The following is a 22,451-nucleotide window of genomic DNA, read 5'->3' on the forward strand; positions in this document are numbered from 1 at the left end:
GCTCTGCTGTAACTTGTCTAAATCTGACCCAATCATCTCAAATTTCTGGCTACTGAGGATTTATACAGCTCTAGTCACGTACCAGAAAAAAGTTAATACCCCAAATATTTTTTGGCAAAAGATAAAACATATAGTAAAGAAGGAGAAAAAATAATCAAACAAACACCTGAACAGCTAAGCTTAACACCACTGCACTTTAGCAGCCTGGAGGAGAACGGGCCTACAGGGGCCTAAGCCAACTTTGGCTTTAAATTGATTTCGAGAATTTGAATGAGCACTAGGCGAGTGACCAAAAGAATAAGACCACAAGAAAGAAAAGTAGTTTGCGTTAAATGTGTAATGACCTTGGAAATAGCCGTGTTATCTTACTAAAGCTGTGTGCTGATGTAATGGAAATATAGGAAACCTGGTTCTCTGGGTACCAGGCAAAGGGTTTAGCCCTAAAACTTTCTTTTGTATCTTTGACTAAAGCCCAATAACCAGCGATAACATTACTTTTTTTGTTTAGTGTATAAAAAGCAAGGATTTGAGAAGTTTTATTGTCTTCCCCCTTTGAGTCACACCTTGACGGGAAGGAATCTCTCGGGCCTGGTTTTGTTGTGAGTATTTTGGCCAATGCTTATAACTGTATTGCTGTGAGGGTATAAAATCTGTGTGGGTATGTGCTTGTATTGGCATTTTGGATGTAATGAGCACCACGTGGCCTTTGGACTAAAAAAGGAATACTTGTGTGGAGTCACGGTACGTCTTCATATACTTAAAAGGGAAATGATTTCCAGCCCAGCTCTATCTGTGGGTACGGCGGGGTTGGAATCAGTTTTGTAGACATAGCCAAGCTATCCTTTACCTAGGTAGCTCAGGTGCCAGAGCAGTAAAGCCACATAGAGTGTGTGCTAGCCACCCAACTTATTACCTGTGGTTCTGGGTTGGTGAGTACAGCCACTGCTGAAACTCATGCTGCTGTGGTTTCACGGCTCCAAGACCCAAGCTAGCTAGATTAAAGCTAGCTTGAGTACATCTACATTGCTGCCATCACAACCCTTGATTGCAGTATAGACCAGTGGGCCCCAAACTTTTCCCGGTCACGCTCTCCCTTATCCTTGTCTGTGCCTCCCTCCTTCCCAGGGCTGGGAATGTGGCCATGGCTCTTGGGGCGGGGGTGGGGGGTCAGGACAGTGGAAAGCAGGTCAAGGCTGGGGCCGCAGATGGGGGCAGGGCTGGGGCTGGGAGAGGAGCTGTGTCCAGGGCTGGGAGTGGGGCTGGGGCCAGGAGTGGAGGCTGCGGGGCAGGCTGAGGCTGCAGGGCGGGGCTGGGAGCTGGGACTGAGGAGGGAGCAGAGTTGGGGGGCAGAGCGGGGCTGGGTGGCGAAGTGGGGCTGGGTGGCGCTCCCACCCTGCCCTCTGTGGGGGCTGGCCTGGGTCCCTCCGCGTTCCCCCCCAGAATGTTCCTCCGCATCCCTGTAAGGGGGAGTGCCCCACAGTTTGGGGATCATTGGTATAGACAGATTCTATCACTGCACTCTACTGAGCTATCTATCCACATAAAAGGAGAAACATGGATGGGTGAGAGCATTTCTAAGGCTCTTAGACACCTTAATCCTATTGACAAAAGGAAAAATATCCTCAAAATATACAAAATAAGGACACTTGGAGTGAGAGCAACACCTCTATTTTGCCCCCAAACCACTGCTTCACACCCAGGAAGAAAAGTCATCATCCACCCATAGTGCCTATCATTTAACCCCTTGAGCGTGACATACTCTTTTATATGCAGTTAGGGGCAACAGAGCTGCCTACTGTGCAAATATCACTGGGATCCAAAATTCCTGTCCATCTGGACTTATGGCTGCTACTACACTGGTGAGTACAAAATGTCCATTGAATGCTTAAGAGGTTAGTGCAGAATCAGTGTAACTGCTGAAATTTCCACTACTGAAGCCAAAGGCATGCGGGGCTTCTATACACATGTGTAAAAATTTACCTGTGATGTGGAAATTTACCTGTGGAGACATCACAGTACAGAGATGTACTCTAAGAAGACATGTGGCCTGAAGGTTCCACCCAGAATTGAAAAGTCCCAAGATACTTGAATTCTGGCTGGTGATATGTGTGGCTGCGGAGCTGCAAGCACAGGTCTTTAAACAACTCTAAATTGCTCATTGTATTTTAATATAACTGTGGATTTTATGTACCTAGCTATATATTGTATGGTTATGGTGCAAAGTGTTAATGCTTGTCACCAAAAAGGTCTTTGATCACTAGACAATCACAGACCTGGTTAAACCAATGGGTGTGCTCAGCACCCTTCATTCAGGATAAATGGAAGGAGCAATTTAGCCAATTTTACATAGTGATAGCTGGAAACAACAGAAGCCACTGCCCAAAGCACTGGGCCGCATGGCAAGGCCTAAGCAAGAACCAATCCAGAGAGAATGACAGGGGTTTCCCTGGAACTGGTTGCAAATGTATGGGCTAGGGGACAAGACTGTGTTCCCTAGCAAGATGTGTGCGGGTGGAGAGGCAGGAAGTCAAGAAAGCAAGGAGGCAGTGAGAGAAGCAGTCATGAGTGTGGCCCTGAGATGGAGCAGAGAGACAGTCCTCCCTGGGCACAGAACTAACTGGAGGAGCAGCTTGTAAATTGCGAACAAGGAAACTGCCTGCTGTTGTTTGTTTCTACTGTGTTCAGGAAAACAGGGACTTTGTACATTCTCTGTAAATAAACTGGATTTCACCAACAAATATACCAGACTCCTATAATAAATTTCTGCACCTAATGAAAACAAATAAACCCAATTATTGGCTATGCGCTCAGGCCAGAAGGATGACAATACTATGAACCCTCCACTTACATTACACCTAGACTTTCAAAAAATGGGAGCCTAAAACCTGGCTCCGAACTCCATATTTTGACACTTAAATAAGTGTGCACATTTTCCAAAGTGCTGAGCAGCCAGCACCTGTCATTAAGGAACCTCAGTGGGAGCTGCTGAGTGCTCAGTATGTTATTTATTATTCGCGTTATTTCCCTTCTCGATGCTACTGCCATTGATAGTGCTGGTTCTTGAGAGCACCTCTCTGTTATCAACACAACCATTCTCTACTGCCACTGGGCTAAGGCTGTTTCTGGGCAGCGCACTTTATTGTGACAGCGTTCCAGGTTTTACAGTTGTCCCGTGAACCCCCTCCCACAACTATGAGTAAGTGTCACATTTAAAGTAAACGGTGAGAATGTCTCACGTGGAGCCCTAATTTCTTCTCAGAAGAATCTGTTCTCAAACCAGCCTGTGACATACCAGGATGCTTCTGACAAACTGCTGTACCACAAGAAGCGGCAACAAGTTGGAGGTACTTAAACTTCTTTTCCTTAAATGTTTCCATTTACTCTAGCACCATAAACCTGTTTTTACAACTATCATTATTTTTTATTTGCACTACAGTAGTGCCCAGAGGCCCCAGTCAGGGCTTAGTGCACAGTGGGCGAGGTACTCTACACACTTATAATGAACAGACAGCCCTGGCCCCAAAGAGCTCAGGGCTAGATTTTTAAAGGTATTTAGGCCTCTAACTGCCATTGATTTCACTTGATACCTTTAATAAAATACCTTTAAAAATCTGTCCTGTATGGTCTCAGTATATGACCAAAGAAAACAGGTAGCTACGACAAACAGCTACAAGGTAACGGTGTGACAACGGTGATTAGTTGTACTAAGCAGCTGTCACAGCAAATGCCTTTTCAAAGAATTTGTTGATGCCTTAGGTGACTATAGCGCTGTATGCTTAAATGCATCTAGGAGGCCATTAGGGAACAAGTCCTCCTGCTTGTGTCTCCTTCAGCTCTAGATTTTAACCCCCAATGAATATCTGCCAGGGGACCTCCATGAGAAGGGAGCGACAATGCTACAGAGGTGGCACTGCCCTCTCCTAAGAGCCTTCCCCAGGAGCCACTGGAGCTTTGGTCTCCTTTGCCGACATGCTTTGGCCCCCGCAAGGGCTGATCGTTTTCAGCTTGGGGTGAAAAATGCCTCTCAACACTCATGCCACTTAAATTCAGAGGCAAGTACATCAGCTCCAAGGAAAACAAGTACAACTAAGCTCAGCATTTGCTGAAGACGAGAATTCTGCTTGGACTCACCGTTTCTGTCAATAGGCGGGTACTGGAAATTCCTCCTCATGTCATCCAAGGACAGGCCTTGCGAAGGGTGTTGACCAGTGCTGTAAAATTGACATGACACCTCAATTACAGTGACCGAAATGAGTTGCATTGGCTTTTCCATTAATAAACTTTGAGGCAAAAGACAGTAGCATGAAATATACTTGCTTGGATGTCCTGCTACCAGATTCACAATAAAGCCTTTGGAATGAAGGGCTCTTACTCAGGATCGTGAGTCAAACACATGTGCACACACCACACATTCCCAGAGTAACTCTCTCCAAATATGTTGTTTTGGCTTCACACTTGCTTGTAGATTGCTATTTTAGTAGCAATTCTAGGCATCAATATTTTATGCATCACTGCTATCAGGTTCCTGCAAATTAGTTTATCTGACAAAGAACACCCCCAAGCTGTCTTTCAGTGGTACTGACCACTACCACCACCACACTGCCAGTGGGTTTAGTTATCCTCGATTGTCAAAAGCTATCAGGTAAAGACTGTCCTTTACCGGCTCATCTCAGATAACAGGCAAACAGAAATTGAGCATGCCCAGAGAAAAGAAAACAAGAAGCCCCAAGACAGCTGTATTTCCAGGGAAATGTAAAAGAATAAGGCAAGATATATAGTGATTCGTGGTGGTTACTGTGACATAGCATCTCCAGGCACACTAGTTGGAGACGTCGCTGGAAAGGACACTTGAGATTATTTGCAACAATGCAGTTTCCTTGGTGATTTCAGTGAGGCAAGCTGCTAACTAATGGCAGGTAAGGTTCTCACAAGCGGGCTGATTTTACCCCTGAAAAAGTTAGATGGCTTTCAAGAATGGTTAGACACTGGTAATATTTTATCCTTTAGTCTCCATTGTACCAAAGCTGATTTTAAATCAGACCTTTTTCATTTTAAAAATCTCTCTGCTTTTCTATTATAACCTTTATTACATGAATAAAATGACGTTTTCTCCTTCAAAAGGACACTGACTAATAAAAACATAAAAGATGTTCCTTTCCTCCCTGAGATATCAACTTATTTTTTGTATGTATAATAATACTTGACATTTTTGTTCTGCATTGGATGAGCTTTTATAGGGAAGGAGACAAAAAATTTGGTTTTGGAGCAGCTCATCTATTGTTTCTTTGGAGAAAAAACTTTTGAGGGGAATACTTTTGCAGGGGTGAGGGAGTTTAAATAATAGTGTAAGCATTATCCTGAAAGGCTTTATTAATTTGTTGCCCCTCTGTAGCCACTCAAATCCATAATGCCTGACAACTATTGATCAGCTCACTGTGATTATTATACACATTTTACAGATGGGCAAACTGCAGCACAGAAAAGTTAAGTGGCTTGCTAAAGTTTGCATAGCATGTAAGCAGCAAAACTAAGAATAGAACCCAGGACACATGACTCCCAGCACCTGTACTAAACACTAGAGCATACTCTGTCTTTTTAGAACTCTGGACATAAACAGAGCTTTGTTGTCATTGATAAAATGTCCTAGTAAATATTCTGCAATTGAACAGTGGGACCATTGCATATCTTAGGCCAGCGGTTCTCAAACTGGGGTCCGTGGACCGCTGAGGTCTGCGAGGGTACTCCAGGGGTCTGCGAGTCATGTCCTGGGTTGCTAGTCCTGCTGATCAACTCTTCCCCCTCCCTCCCTGTGCCTTCTGCACACCGTGGAACAGCTGTTCAGCAGTGTGCAGGAGGTGCTGGAAGGGAGTGGGAGGAGTGGGAACAGGGCACGCTTGGAGGAGGGGGTGGAAAGAGGTGGGGAAGAGGAGGGGAAGGTGTGGGGCCTTGGGGGAAGGGGTGGAGTGGGGGTGGAGCTTGGGGCTGAGTGGGGGTTTAGCACCCCGGGGAAAATTAGAAGCTGGCTTTGGGGTCCTCAACTTGTTAAAGTTTGAGAACCATTAGATGGCTAACTTCAATTGGCTTTTAACTTTGTGCCTTACACCAACTAGTGTTCTTTAATTAGAAAGGAGCCTGAACCAGATCTAACTCTCCCAAAGATTGGGGATGTCTGATCCAAGATTTTGGTTTGTCCAGCCATTAACTTCAGATCCAGATCTGAATTTTCCCAAAGGTCTGGGATTCTGATTCAGGCCTGACTCCAGCTACAATCATCAAGAAATCCACTCAGCACTCAGTATATGCAAGATTTATATTTTAAAAAAGGGAATACATTTCCAAGCCATGCACTATATTTCCCTACAGCATGTCTCCTCTGTGGGCCCCAGCAGCAAAGGTGTAGTTCTGTGGGACAGCGGAAAGAGAAAACCTTTTCCCCAACATTCCTATTCTTAGCTGAATAGAAATATTTACTAATTTATCCACTAACCTCAACTCATGGCTTCATTCTGGCTATTTACAGAAGCAATACTTTGTCTCTGTCACTGCTCCAGCTCCACAGTATCTTAAATTAATACTAATTTATATCCCCTGGGCAATGATAGCTAATTTGTGTCAGGGTCTAAATGCAAAATATACAATTTCAATAGCACCCAAATAGGTCCCAGCAGTTTTCATAAAAGAAACAATGTCTCAAAGCTACATTTACACAAGCAACTTATATAGCAGGCCATTGCTTCAGAGAAGCATCAGCCTGCTAATAAAGTGCCATCATTTGAATGATGAGCTCAGAAGGCACAGCAATGGGAAAACATAAGTCACAAAAAAGAATAAATGCTTAGAGACCATTTTGTGTTTCCGATAAAGTCAATGAGTACAATTTTCAGAAATGCCTAAGGCCTTGTCAGTTATAGCAGTATAACACCCCACTGTGTGAATGCTATAAATGTGCTTAGACCAGTATAGTTTAGTCTCACATAGGAAGAGGAATAAGTTACACTGGTTGGTGGAAGGCACCTTTATACCAGTGCATCCAACCTAGGGTTTGTACTGATATAACTATGTTGGTTAAAAAAATCATACCCCTTACCAACATTGTTATATCAGCGCAAAAATGGTGTCTAGCCCAGGCCTTGGTCACTTCAGAATCCTGCAGTGTGGACTACGGGGTGTGAATTGCAGTGCACACGAGCCTGATGTGCTGTAACTCCCCAATATGGATGCTGCGGGCACAAACTAAAAGGTAGCTAGTTCATGTTCACTTAGTCCTGTTCAAAGAGGATTACGCTAACCCAAACTACCTACCTTTTAGTTTGTACCGGCAGTAGCCACACAGGGCAGTTACCAAGCACCACTCTAGTGCATACGGCAGTCATAGCCCTGTAGTATGAACTGCAGGGCCATTCAAACATAGCCTAAATCCCACTGAAAGTCAATAGCAGTTAGGCTAATAAATGACCAGGATGCTTTTGAGTATTTTACTCAATACCTTCATAGATATTAGTTGGCAAGCTGTTCAAAGTGTGTGCCCACTATTCCACGGAATGCAGCCAAAGTAAGACATCTCAATTCCTCAGCTGCCCTATTAATCACATACAATCTCACCATAGCAGGGAAGGTGCATTTGTACAGTTCACCAGATATAATATGTGCTGGGATCCAACATTTTGACCTTCTATTTTCCTTCACTCAAGCATTATAAGTGTATACATATATGTTCATAGAGAGAACTAAAAGTTTGTCTCTGATCACCTTGCTTCCATGTGTTGGACCCTGAACATACATGACATGTTATGTCCAGTGAGTGGTATACAGATATTATGCATTAAGCCTGTGACTTGGGTTTTTCAAATGAATGCAAGGGAGTTAGGTGAATTTCAATTGGAGTGGGGCACCAAATTCCCTTAGGTTCCTTTGAAAATTCCAGCCTACATTGATACAATGGCTTAGAGAAACACAGTAACTCTGTAAAGCACAAGTTCATTTCTGTGAAGCACATTGGTTTGAGCTTCCTGTTCAGAATATTGTTCCTTTTTCTTCTGAGTGCAGAGAACTCAAAGGTCATCTTTATTTACCTCAGTATCCTGTACTGGGTCACAAGAATTCTTGGAAGGAATCTCATGCTGCTCTGTTGTTGAGACAGGCTGGTATGAATGCAATGACTTAAAACTAGTGAATTCCTTCAACATGCAAAACATGGATCACTGCCATGTATTTGAAATATTTCACAGAGGCTACAAACTTACAACTAATGTTTTGGTTTTGAGTAAAAAAGCATATTGAATCTTCAGGGATGTTTGCATTGATACATGACTTTATAAAGCCAGACTCTCTCTCTCACTCTCTTTGTGCACATGTATTGTGGGTATATAAAAAAGAAAACAATATATATGTTACCGTATTTACTCTGCACAAAAAACTGTACACAAGATCACTCTTAATATACCCCCCTGTCTTAAGAAAAGAATACTTCCGTTGAGCACCAGTCCTTTTTATCAGTCCTTTGAGAGGTTGCTTATGATGGCTTTCAGTGTGTGTGTGTGTGTGTAAAACAGAACTAGGTGGATGCTGCAAAAAAGGATTAATGAACATCAATTTTAATAAAAAAAATTATATTGTATTTTGAACCTTTTCATTCATTTCCCATAGACATTAGCACTTAGCATTTTTTAGTTGCTAGGATGTCCATAGAAAGAGAAAACATCATGAAAATGCATAGAAATGCTTGCATGAACAGTCCTGCAGGCCTTTTGGAAGAGTCCTACAGAACTGTATAACAATGAAAAAACAGGTTTTGATAGAAGTTATGTGAAATACAGACTTCAATCACGAATAAGCTCCTTTCCATAGGTTACTTGGACCATTCTCCAGAATTCTATCACACGATGATATAAATTTCTATTTAATTCTATAGGATGGTTTAAAAAACACATAGAAAGTCTATTGTTTTCTATTATATCCTGTAGGACTTTTCTGTAAAGAGGAAGCATTTGGTGATCCTTGCGAAATTTCTTTGTGGGGCTAAGAATCCTCCAGTCCAGAGGCAGAAACAATACCATGCCATTTACCAGTAGGCGTACAAATCTTACCATGAATAGCAATTATCTGAAGCAACCGAGCCCTGATCCAACGCCCATTAAAATAAATGGGAGTCCTTCCATTGACTTCAAGGGACTTGGATGAGGGCTTAGTTGAAGTGAACCATTTCTGAGCAATCCACAGAATGAAATATGTTCACATAAGCCATTTGTTAAATAATTTTGGACCACTAGCAAATCTGTGTACTTTATGTCTGTTCATGGATAATACAAATAGAAAAAGAAGCTAAATTAATCAAACTAATTGCAAATAGCTGTCCTGGCTCTAATCTCATTGCATCTACCATGCCACTATCTAAACTAATGCTTTGTATAATTAATATTCCATTTTAAATACAAATCAAAATAGGTTTGGTACTAACAAACAAAATGTTCTTTCCAAAAATATTAACTTGCTATAGAAACAATATCTTAACTGTGTAAACCTGTCCACCTTGAATACACAAATCAAGAGCAAAGTATATATCTGTGATGCTGACTGAGCACACGGTTCATACTGCAGTGAGTTATTCCACTGTGCAGCCTTTGATGATACAGCCTTTCTGTAGAAATTTTTTAGCTCCTTGGATATAAGATACTGTTAGGGTAGCACCCACCTCAATATTGGATATAAACTATTCACAGAGAGGGCTTTTAGCTCAGGAAGTGGAAAACTTCCCTGAACTTGAAGACTATTTTTTAAAAACCCTTCAGAACAGAGGACAGATTTTTGACTTCCTGAAGGCCCATACGTTATTAAGTATTGATATTTTTATTGCTATTACAGTAGCACCGAGAGGCGCTAACCAGAATTTGGACTCCATTGTGCTCAGGGACGGCTCTACCAATTTTGCCACCCCAAGCAGTCGCCGGTGAGTTGCCACCACCGCAACAGTGGTGGAGCTGCTGCCGAATTGCCACCATGGGACACGGACTGCCGCCCCATTCTGAATGCTTGGAAAGCTGGTGCCTGGAGCCGGCCCTGACTGTGTAGTATTTGTTCAAACACATAGTAAGGCTCAGTCCCTGCCCCAAAGAGCTGTTAGGTATAGGCAGTAGTAAAGTTTGACTTTAAATCCATTTATTTTGTGCAGAATAAGGAGTAGATGGATTCCTATAATGATTTTATGGTGCTTTCCCCACACTGAAATTTTAGGGGATAAACACAAAATAGAAAGTCCTTAAATTACACTTTCAAAATTCTACTCACCCACTCAGCTGTGATAAAATAATATTTATTGGTGGGTGGGTATGTCATTCATTCTTCCTTCATCATCATCATCATCATCTAATGTGGGTGAGCCTGTGTCTGGATTGATATTTCTCCATGACCTTTTTGCAAATCTGTTTTAAACAATTTGGTTTGTAAGAAGGACAGTCAGCCTATAGTTCAGGATTTAAGGTCACTTTACAAATGGACTGTCTATGGGGTAAATTTTAAATATGTTTTTTAGTGAGCTAAGAAGCATAATTCCACATGCACTGCTCTACAAATGTACCCTGAAGTCTACGATTCTCTATGAGAAACTACACTGAAAGGAAACCCTAGCTGAGGAACAGGTAATCTAATATTGCAAAGGTTCCCATAGGAACACACTTCTTTTATTTATACATGTTTGGAACAGCTGCCTCATTTGGAGTCTGGCTTTTGGAAAGTGTAGACAGATGCCCCTAGAATAGAGCTGCAGTAAACTAGTCTCCCTGCAGGCAAACAAACTCTTAGAAGCTCTTGAGCCTACTGCCTGTCATTTGTGTCTTGTACCTCACTGTACATTGTGGGCCTGAGAACAGCAATTTTAGACTCGTGACAAACAGGCAAAAAGCTGGCCAAAGAGTCTTGGTGTAAAAGGAAAAGCCAAGCAGAAGAATATCAGCTGAGCCACTCCTTCCTCTGCCACCCCTCTTTGTACAGCTGCAGAGCAGAGGGATCAGGATACAAATCCTCGATAGGTAGTGTGTTTTCAAGTGTGTGATTGGCCTCCCTGTGTCCACTGTGCTTCATCTCAGAAACGGAACTGAATGAATGAAATGAATGAATGAAACAGTGATCGTTTGAAATTTACTGTCATTATTACTGAGCCATTGTCAGATGGTTGGAACCCTCATAAATTTCAGCTGAGTTTTGCTCACACGTGTCATTTCAAACAGCAGCTACACCCATAGGGTCTTACATACTACACACTGCCTTCAATTCACCCAGTACTCAAGGGCTGAAATCCCGGTCCCATTAAAGTCAATGGCAAAGGTCTGAAACGCTGTGGTATTTTTACTTGGAAATATACATAAACTGTGTGCGTGTGTGCAAGAGTCATCATTTACACTCATGAAATCTACTGGGCAAATGTGTTTTTCAGTGCAAATTCTAAGAGGTACGTGTATGCCGATGGTAGAATTTTTGATCTGTCTGCAGTTGGAGGTGCAAGTATGTGCATTGCAATTTTGTGACTGCATAGGTGGTGGCCCAGCTGAAAATCTGACCCTGTACCAAGCAAACCAATTAGTTGCTGCAGTAATTAATATTCATGCACAGTTGGACATATTAGTCCCTGATGCCAATGGCAGTTCTGTACAGGGATCAGTTGCATGATAAGGATATATGTTACAATCTGGAGAACAAATACACTTTATTCATGTCTTCTGCCTGTTACCTACATGAGTATGAGCTCAGGGCATGTCTACACATACAGTTCAGCTGCACCGCGGCTGTGTGTCTGGTGAAGGTGCTCTATGCTGATGGGAGAGAGAGAGAGCTCTCCTGTTGGCATAATAAAACCACATCCGCAAGGGGTGGTAGCTCTGTTGGCAGGAGAAGATCTCCTGCCCACATAGCACTGTCCACTCCGGCACTTATGTCAGTGTAACTTGTGTCACTTGGGGGGCGGGGAGGGGGATGGTTTATTCACCTCCTGAGCAACTTAAGTTACGCCGACTTAAGCTGTTGTGTAGACTTAGCCTCAGATCTAGAGGCACTCTGTTTACACGGGACTAGAATGAGAGTAACTAAGTGTTGCAATGCACAGCAATACGGAAATTGCAATTCCAGTGACAGCAAAATTTCACCCAATGAGAAATTGTTCTGTGAAAATTTTAAAAAGGACTGTCTGAGGGTTCTACTGTTTTGATACGTATATGCATATTATATAAGCCAGCTATGGGGACAACCTAGCAGATTATCATCCTCTTTTATATTTTCAAACAATACTCTTCAGTGTGAGTATGGTTGGCAAACAGAGAATTTACTGAAATGCTTTTGAACTGTTCTAGGCATGAAAGTGAGCCTACCTCTATCAGACCATATCTGATACTCAGTTGGGAGAATAAACAAGGGCTGTTGGTTTTAAATGCACCATAAAAACTGCATTTCACTTCTGTACTTTAAAAAGAAGCTTTTTCATTTGGTCTGCCTTCAGTGAATATGCTTAAGTAAACCTTGAGAAGCCTTTGAATTGAAAATATCATTAGCCATGGCTCTAGGACTCTGACACTTTTCAAAGTGCAGGCAGAAGCCGCATTACTAAACAGAACTTTATTTAAACTTAATTAGTCACTGGGGATAGTATTTACTTCACAGCGTATAGAAAAACAAAGGTCTGTCACCACTAGACATATCTGAACTTAGCAGATGTAATCATGGCTCCTGGCTTCTATTAAGGATCTTCTAAAAATATGCTTTCAGGTCTTCCTTTTGTGAAACTTTGACAGGATAATAGAATGAGATTTGCTGAATTCCACTAAACTGTAAAGTAACGTGTCATCGGCTTCACTTACTCTTCAAATATTTTTCTCTGGCAAAGCTCATCAATCCAGCTTTTCAATCTCTAAGAACACAAAGCCATGAAACAAAAAGGGTTACTCAATCAGTTGTCCAAGTGACAGAACACGAAATGTTTAACGTTAGCCACCAATGGCAGGATACAGGCTGCTTGTTTTAGGTTTGCTTAGAGTTTGTCTGTATTTCCAGCCTCAATGCAAATATTATTCTACGACTGAGGTGAGTGTTGTGAGGCTCAGGCATGTTCCTGGGGCTCATGCTTTGCGAGCTGCTATGAGGCGTGTATTAAAAAGACAAAGTACTTTGCTCCAGGGACTGACAGATGCAGTTTTCCTGGAGTGCCACCGCTTGCTGATGCATGGAGTGGCATTTCTCAAGGCTGTGGAGGAAGCTAAGCACCAGCATCCTGTACAGGTAGGAAGCAGAAAGAGAACAGGGACAGAGAGAGATTCCTGTAAAGAAGTGAGGAAAGCTCACTCTGTCTAAGCCAAATATCCTCAGTATTCTTCTTCTTCCTTTTGTCTGCCTTACTCTCCTCACAGGCTCCTCCTGTCCCTTCTCTGTGCCCCCGCTTCCCTTCTCACTGGAACATTTGTCCCTTTTGTGTCTTTTCATGTCACCCTATATTCCTGGGATAAGCTCTCTGCTCTGCACACAAAGTTCTCTTCATCTTCTCCATGGAACGACTACAACTTTTCTGTGAAGCATCTGATAATGGCCATGCTTGCCCACCCCCGCACTTACATTCTGCTCTATCTTGCTCCTGTGCCTGCCTTTAGCTTAGAAGATCAGTGGGGCTGACCTACCACAGTGTAAAGTCATGTACATTTGTGGTCCTAGATACATTATTAATATTAATTCATAATTTATAGCAAACCTTCCTGCTTGTGGACAAGCGCACTGGGGCAAAGACTAATGCAAAACATAAAATCATAGAAAGATAAATATGTATCTGAAAGGAACATAGCAACCCCTCCGTGCGTCTGCATGCTATCAGGGTGCAGGTCCAACAACTCTTGGGGGAAACTTGGCTTGAATCTCTTAGTACAGCACCTCACAAAATTAATACCGAAGCACTAGCCCAGAGAAACAGGCCAAGATCCTCAGGTGTGGCCAACTGTGTTTTATACAGAATCAGTTGGGAGCAGGGGTAGCAAAGCTCGCTTTAAGGAGCTTTGTATATATCGCTGGTCCAGGACCTGATCTCTGCCGGGCCAGATTCCAGGCAAAAGTCAGTGTAGCATTAGCAGCGGAAATCCTCAAACTGACTGAAGGACTGCTTTCTACTTTCAGCCCAAAGCAGGAAGAGGGGACCGAGAAGCTCATGAATTTTAAATATCTAAAAAAACCCAGAACTGCTGAGAATTCAGCTGTTGAGAGGAGGACTACAATACAAATACACGCTTGCATGAAAAGCTACAGCCCTGTACCATGGCTCTGATTTCACAGGAGGCAGAAAAGCTAAATCTCTAAAGCTGCTCATGGTTAGAACATCTTTCTTAGCCCCATACACACAGACACTTCACTGAAAGGCTGAATTGACCATTTGTTGTCAATTGGATAAAAGATTATAAGAAACAACTAGAAACTTTAATAAATCACTTAACGCAGCCTCTCCAGAAGTCAAGTTTGGAGAGGGGGAAAGCAGAAGCAGAGATAAAGCTTAGAAAAATTATCTTTCCCTTGATAAAAATGTAAGGGATTGTGTGGGGAAGAATGTCAACTTGGCTTTTCTCTCCTGCTCCCTCTTTTTTTTAGAGTAACAGCCTTGTTAGTCTGTATTCGCAAAAAGAAAAGGAGTACTTGTGGCACCTTAGAGACTAAAGCCCGTTGCCAATTGTGCCCACATATCTATTCAGGGGACACCATCACAGGGCCTAATAACATCAGCCACACTATCAGAGGCTCGTTCACCTGCACATCCACCAATGTGATATATGCCATCATGTGCCAGCAATGCCCCTCTGCCATGTACATTGGTCAAACTGGACAGTCTCTACGTAAAAGAATAAATGGACACAAATCAGATGTCAAGAATTATAACATTCATAAACCAGTCGGAGAACACTTCAATCTCTCTGGTCACGCAATCACAGACATGAAGGTCGCTATCTTAAAACAAAAAAACTTCAAATCCAGACTCCAGCGAGAAACTGCTGAATTGGAACTCATTTGCAAATTGGATACAATTAATTTAGGCTTAAATAGAGACTGGGAGTGGCTAAGTCATTATGCAAGGTAGCCTATTTCCTCTTGTTTTTTCCTACCCCCCCCCCCAGATGTTCTGGTTTAACTTGGATTTAAACTTGGAGAGTGGTCAGTTTGGATGAGCTATTACCAGCAGGAGAGTTAGTTTGTGTGTGTATGGGGGTGGGTTTTTGGAGGGGGGTGAGGGAGTGAGAGAACCTGGATTTGTGCAGGAAATGGCCTAACTTGATTATCATGCACATTGTGTAAAGAGTTGTCACTTTGGATGGGCTATCACCAGCAGGAGAGTGAATTTGTGTGGGGGGGTGGAGCGTGAGATAACCTGGATTTGTGCTGGAAATGGCCTAACCTGATGATCACTTTAGATAAGCTATTACCAGCAGGACAGTGGGGTGGGAGGAGGTATTGTTTCATATTCTCTGTGTATATATAAAGTCTGCTGCAGTTTCCACGGTATGCATCTGATGAAGTGAGCTGTAGCTCACGAAAGCTCATGCTCAAATAAATTGGTTAGTCTCTAAGGTGCCACAAGTACTCCTTTTCTCTTTTTTTTAGTGGTTAGTAAAGGACAGAGCTCTGATCCTTACTCCAGGTGGACAGCTACCTAGGGAGAAGTTCAATAGTGCCAGGGATGGAAAGAAGCTGGGTGGGGGATATAGTGCTGGTGTTTTAGTCTATGCTGGACCATTGCTTGCTCTAGAGGGAAAGAGCTTTTTAACAAAATAGAGAAGAGTCTTCTTGCTGGAGGAAATCGATCACTCAAAATGTGTTGGTCTTGCACAGCTGCTTCCTGGATGTATCATGTTTCTTTTTCGGACCTGCGCTGAGGCACTGCAAGTAGAATCCCCATCCTGTGGCTGGAATCTCAACGCATGCCTGTGTAGCACATACATGCTGACCAGATTCAAAATAGAAGTTCTGTGGTTTGCTAGTGGCACCATTCCCTTCTTAGGCTTCAATCACTGAAAGAGGTCCACAATCAGACTCCTGTAACTACAAGCCCTTTCACTGGCTTGACTTGAGAGGAATGTCTGTAGAGCTCACATGGTATTAATTATGAGGCTACGCATGGGCACATGGCTCTGACTGCATGCATATCTTTGCAGGATGGAAGCTATCTCAGGCAAGGACTGCATCTTTCCTATATATGCATGTATTAGCATCAAGTGCAATGGGGTGAAGATTCTGACTGGGGTCTCTGGCACTTCTGTACTATCAATAATATATAGAAATAAATAGTAGCATGGAAGTAATATTAAATGTGTCTATAGTCAGGCCAAGCCAACACAACACAATACAATACAAGGTGTGTCAAATTCTGCATAGGAGGAAGCTATTCTTTCATACATCACACAAATATGTAGGTCCTGCCCACACTACAGATTGAACTATTTTGGTAGCAACCTTATTCAAAAGCAGTTATCAAACAAGGTTCTGTGTGAATGCTGCCAGGAAACTGTTCATAGCAAGTTTTTGTAGCATGTTTCTGGCATGACTCCCCTGTCCAGAATGGATAGGGAATTCATTTAGTACCATAATAGGTCACACCATGCTCTACATAGAAATCTTTGGTCACCTGAGCTGGCCTATAGCATGGTTTCAAACGCATCTACACCATAGTTTGTAACCAGTGTCTAAAAATGTGTTAATTTCACACTTCAAAGAAAACGAGGCACAAAATCATTCTGATTCATGCTAACTCTGTTGGGTCTGGGGTCTACTTAGAATAAGAGGAATGTTATTCTTCTGCAAATTTTCCCTTATATGAGAAGTGCTAAAGGTGCAAAGAAGTAGAAAATCAACTATTAAAGCTTCTAATGTGTGATGGGTTGATACATTAAGCAGCCTGATTAGACAGGCAATCAGAATGCATTGCTATTTCACCCAATTCATTATGAGGGCACTGTGACCCACCTCTTATTACTTCACACATGGTAACCGCTGCTACACAGGAGAGAGACTCACTAAACACAAACACTAAAGTTACAAGGCAAGAAGCAAGCAAATAACTTCATTGTCACGCCTGTTTAACTCCATGTGCGGGACAGGGAGATTTCATGCAATATATATATATATGATATGAATTATATCTCATATATATATATATGAGATATATATGAATTGTCTCAGCTATGTTACCAAGCTGCACACTGCACAGTATTTCAGAGTCTATGAAGTGGTTAGAACTGAGAAAGTAGAAGAGATGGAGGAATATTCCAGTGGAATACATCCAGAAATACAGCAGAGCCCCTCTCTGTTCCAAATGTATACATTCTCCAAAATTAAAACCTTCAGAAACTATTGTCATTAGAAAGTCAAGTTATTAATCATCTCAGTATGTTGTATAATTGAAAAACTGCAGAAATCATTCCCATTTTATTTTGCATTTTGCCTCTAGGTGAATCTATCTAAGTTCTATTTATAGGGTAGCATTTAGTTAATTTTTGTTGCAGAGAATTTGAGGGTGGGGGGACTTTCAATAACCCTTTGGGTTATAGAGGAACTCATTCAGTGAACTACTGAGCATGGCTGTCATATTGAGAATACTAAATTATAGGAGCAGGCAGGGTGTAGCGATAGGTTCTTCACTCTCTCTCTCTCTCTCTCTCGCTCTCTCTCAGGTGTCTGCACTGTAACCTAAATATGTCACTCCCTCATTCTTTTCATGCAAAACTATTAAATTCCACAGCAATATTTAGCCCTTTACAGAAGAAGGATTAGCCCAGGATCTCTCTTCCCTTCTCCTAACCCCAGTCCCCACCTTCACTTCCCTCTCACATTTAAAGCAGATCTTTTATTTCACCAGAAGAGGATTTCTTTTTTAATATGGAAAGCCTTTGCATCTAAGTGCAGGTGCGTATTCCCTCTCTCCCCATCTGGGGCCACTACTTTTAATCCTTTCCAGCTCAGGCCTTTCACTCCCCATAGGAGCCAGGAGGGCAGCATGCCCAAGTGGTTTCTCTGCTGTTACAGTTTTTGACTGCTTGGTGGTGCTAAAGAGTAAAGCATAAATCTGTGTCTTCAAGCAGAAATTAAGAGTGTCATTTCATTTCAGTGGTGCTCTCAGTCCCCATGAGACTGAGAAGGGAGATTGTTAAATTTGCCCTCAAACCCAGGACTCCCAAGTGGTAGCACAGACTACTTCAGATATGAACCTTAATGCTACAATAACACAGAGAACACAGATCTCAGACAGCCACAGAAAATTCTGTAATGGCTTCTCCTCTGTAAAGAAATGTAATACATATATTAGCATCAGTCCTTATAGCATTTACTATTCCACTGTTTTGATTTAATTGTAGCATATATTAGGGGTGAAGTCCTGACCCTACTGAAGTCATTGGGAGTTTTACTATTTCTGCTATGGGGTTAGGATTTCACCCTATGTCTCTTGAACACTAAGGACTAAATGCTCACTCTAGACAGACCCATGGGCAACTCAGGAGCAGCCCCAGGAAGCCCTGTGACTTGGATACACAGCTGGAGGCACAATTCCTTCCCTGCTTCCTCCCTCCTGTGGGAGGAAGGAGACGGGGTCAGGAAAGAGTAATTTGCTCCTGGCTTATGGGGCAGCGAATTGTAACAGCCTCCATGCTGGCTGCCCATTGGGCAGGGCCAAGACACCACCCACTCCAGGGATGTGTCCAGCCACAGAATACCCTAGGACAGGTGGCCCACACAGGTTCCCCTGCAGTGTAGTTCAAGTCACAGTCTAGCCCTGCTGTTACCATGTAATACCAGTGCACCATCTTTAGCCCAATAGCCATAACTTCTGTCACAGGCCTCACTTCAGTCCTTTCATTTCACTCAGATCACAATTTCAATTAAAACAAACAAACGAACAAACAAACAAACAAAAAGAGAGACCCTGGCACTAAGAAGCATAGTGCAAAATGTCAGCAGCTCACTTTGCTTTTGTATTGCAGCCTGCTCCCACACCTTAAACCTTTGTCTACTGGGGCATGTAAGCTGTTCAGGGCAGGGAGCTGGGCATTTTTTACGTCTGTGAAATTTAGTAAATACATACGTACATACATACATACATACATACTACTACTAATCTGCTGGAGACGATGGCATTTTATTGCCTTTGCAAAATACCGCTGTGAGGAGATAGTGTTCACACACCACTCCAGATAATGGCTACACGCTTCATATTAAAGTAAACTTAACGTTAAGCGAGGGTGGAGGAAGGTTTCCTGGTAACACAAATAATAATATAACTTTCTTCCCAAGCCTGGCTGTTTGTAGTGTTCCCTGAAGGAATGACTGTCTTTGCCGCTAGTTCCCACTGGCCAGAAAGCCACATCCAAACATATATCCTTATTATGCAACTGATCCCTGTACAGAACTGCCATTTATATCTCAGCAGAGTTAACAAGCTATGTTTGTCATAGGGAGTCAATGGAATCTACGCGGCAGCTCTATGATGGGTTTTGCCGCCTGTTAACTGGGTGAACCACAGGAGCCCAGACTTCTACTAGCTGGTTTTTATTAATGTGTCTCACATGAACACAGCTCCCTCTGGTGGCTAGATAATGTATAGACGTTTATAAATCTGCTATTGTCTCCAAGGTACAGACCTGGTCCTCTAGCTCAAACAAGCTCAAACTTGTCACAGTTCCCCTAATAAGAAATTGCATCAGATAACTGATGATAAAGCTTATTTTCAAAGACTGAACAATGCTCCCATGCTAAGAAAAAAACTTGACGGACTATGTGTAACAGCACCAAGTGGAGACTCCCACATATGGAAATGCTTGTCAACTATCTAACCTGGCTTTTCCATCTTGAAGCCAAAAGCCCCTATGGTTGTAGTTTACATACACTCTATTAATTATTCACTATTGTTTTTGCTAAGATAAGCATTTTGATTGCTTAACTTTTCTTCGCTCAGAATTTCAAATGCAAACAACAAACCATAATGTAAAAACCAGCTCCTACAGGTTCACTGGCAGGTAATGGAAAAGTGTGTGTCTACCTACTGAGCACTTTTAACGACACCCCTGGATGGGCAGTCATCATTCTTTGCTGTCTTACGGTAGAGCAGTGTTGCCATGTCTGCAGTCCAAGCAGTTGTCTAAATACCCCCATCACTGTTCTAATTTTTTAAAATCATGAACAAAATCTATATTAATATTAGATTTTGTGAAACCTTTAGAAGGAAGCATCCACTTGTGGCCTAGCCAACCAGATAGAGTCCATAACATTTTAAATACCTTGGGCTCATCATACTGTTGTAGGACTATCTGAGAAGCTAGGATTCTGAAATACTTTTCAAACCTTTATACAGCAGCAACTACATATCATATGATTATTTAGTTATGGCATTGCCCACTACGTACAAGGTGCTTAACAAACAACTGAGAAGGACGGTCCCTGATTTGGGAATCTCACAGTCTATGGAAGATGACGGATGTCTCCTTGGATGCACTTTCTTGATGCTGCCCAGCACACTGTCCCATAGTAAGAGCTAGTCCAACCTCAAGGGTTTGCCACTTACCTTTGTGACCAAACAGCATAAGCTCTTGCATTCAAGGCGTATTCCAACTCAAATCGGTTACGTAAAGCTGCAACATGGCTACGGCCAGGACCTCCTCGTGCAACGAGACAGTCAGAAGAAGAGGAAGGAGACAAAGAGCCACTGCTGTTACTGGAGGCTGGAGACATCAACTGGATTATAAAAGAGAATTGTCAACATTTGCTCATGAGCCTTAACAGTGTTAAAGAGGCTTCAACACACTGAGCATGTGCAATAGAACACAAGAATTTTGCTGCAGTCTTGGATTATTTTTATTCTCCTCTTTCTCATTAATATTTGTGTCGCTTCTTTCTTCTGCTGCATTGGCTGAAAAAAGCAGTGCCTCCTGACTTTGATCAGCAGCACATGAGAGCTGCATGCAGCTTACCGAGGGAAGTGGTAAATTCATCATCTCTTGGAGTCTTTAAATCGAGATTGGATGTGTTTCTAAAAGATATGCTCCAGTTCAGCCATGAGTTATTGGGCTTGATAGTGTTCACTTACATAGGAGGGAAGAGTAATTCCCGCCACTTCAGGAATTACTGGGTGAAATTCTATGGCCTGTGTTCTATAGGAAGTTATGCTAGATGAGCATAGCAGTCTCTTCTGGCCTTATAATTCACGAATCTCTAAGTACAAACCCAGAATGGCAGGGCAGGCGTGTAGTGTTAGGAGGCATTTAAAAGTTTAAAAAGGTACGAAATCAATTTTCTGAGTGAGGGGAGAGGAAACAAAAGGGACAAAGAATCTTATCACCCCACATTTCATCCTTTGTTGCCTGTAGCACTTAACAACTCTCCACAGATTTTGTTCCTTAAAACTCTCCTAAACAGCGTTTTGCCATGGAGACAATGGAGCTTAAGATTAACTTCTTAGATAAATAAAGTTTCTTTTTTTGGTTCATAGCCCAGATTTCATCCTACATGCACTGCTGCCTATGTATCACAGAAGCCAGTTCTCCCATGAGACAGCACGGTTACTTGTGATATAGTACTTCACTTGTTTTAAAAACTTAAAAGCTTCCACCTACACACAAAGCAACCTGCTGCAGTCAGAGCATGAAAAAATGTAATAGATTACAGGAGTCTGCTCTGACCCTTTAGTTTAAGAGCAGTGATATGTTTTAAAGAAAAGGGGGAATTTTTATCATTGTCATTCTCATTTATCATTATCATTTTATCAATTTTTATCATGCACACACACACACACACAGAGCAAATGTAAATTCAGGGACTGGAGTCCCTAATCAAGCTCACTTCCTGTTTGATCAGTTATCTTCATTAGGCTGAATGCTGATAGATCCAATTGTTTATTAGCCACAGAGAAAAGCAGAAATATAGCTTTGTATTTCTCTTTTTATGTTTGCTCTTTTAATCCCCCTCCCTAAAATCCATGTCAAGATTCGTCTTTCTAGCCAAGCAGACCTGGGATTGCTAGGTAGGGAGAAGTGGGTCTGCCTAAGACTACTGCAAGGTACATCCCTGCAATGCTGACCAGTCTCCCTCTGCAGCATTACCATCTCTGGAAATGCAGGGAGCCAACAGCAAGTGAGAGACCTGATCTCATATCACACTCACGGCAGTGTGTTCTGTCAGGCTGGCCTTTGGCCTTTTTCTTCTTAGGGCACTCATGGGGCTATAGTTTACTGTATCACCTTAAAATTTAATGAGGGAAGTTACAACTGGGTGAAGCGGGTCAACAAATTCTGTGGTCTCTTTCACACTTGTGTTGCTCTCCAACTTGCATTCACATTTGCTCATTTGGTTTGGTGCATTCCTATTACTTAACTGCAGGAGCTTATATCTTTACCTCAATATTGCATAGGCATTCTTCTAATTTTGTGACTACTTCAGAAAATTCTGGTCTTCCCTGTGAA

The 22,451-nt window shown here is 42.3% G+C and overlaps 1 protein-coding gene across 1 annotated transcript in view; it reads right to left on the reverse strand.

Moving 5' to 3' along the window:
• TNNI3K (TNNI3 interacting kinase) overlaps nt 1-22,451 on the reverse strand; it is a 172,343-nt gene that overhangs the window by 587 nt on the left and 149,305 nt on the right. The window contains exons 22-24 of the mRNA XM_077824517.1: nt 22,385-22,444; nt 20,558-20,727; nt 4,132-4,211 (exon numbers count right to left, since the gene is read on the reverse strand). Of these exons, the coding sequence (XP_077680643.1) occupies nt 4,132-4,211; nt 20,558-20,727; nt 22,385-22,444 (310 nt within the window). The remainder of the gene's footprint in view (nt 1-4,131; nt 4,212-20,557; nt 20,728-22,384; nt 22,445-22,451) is intronic.

Source organism: Eretmochelys imbricata, chromosome 8, assembly GCF_965152235.1.
Source record: "Eretmochelys imbricata isolate rEreImb1 chromosome 8, rEreImb1.hap1, whole genome shotgun sequence".
Taxonomy (NCBI): domain Eukaryota; kingdom Metazoa; phylum Chordata; order Testudines; family Cheloniidae; genus Eretmochelys; species Eretmochelys imbricata.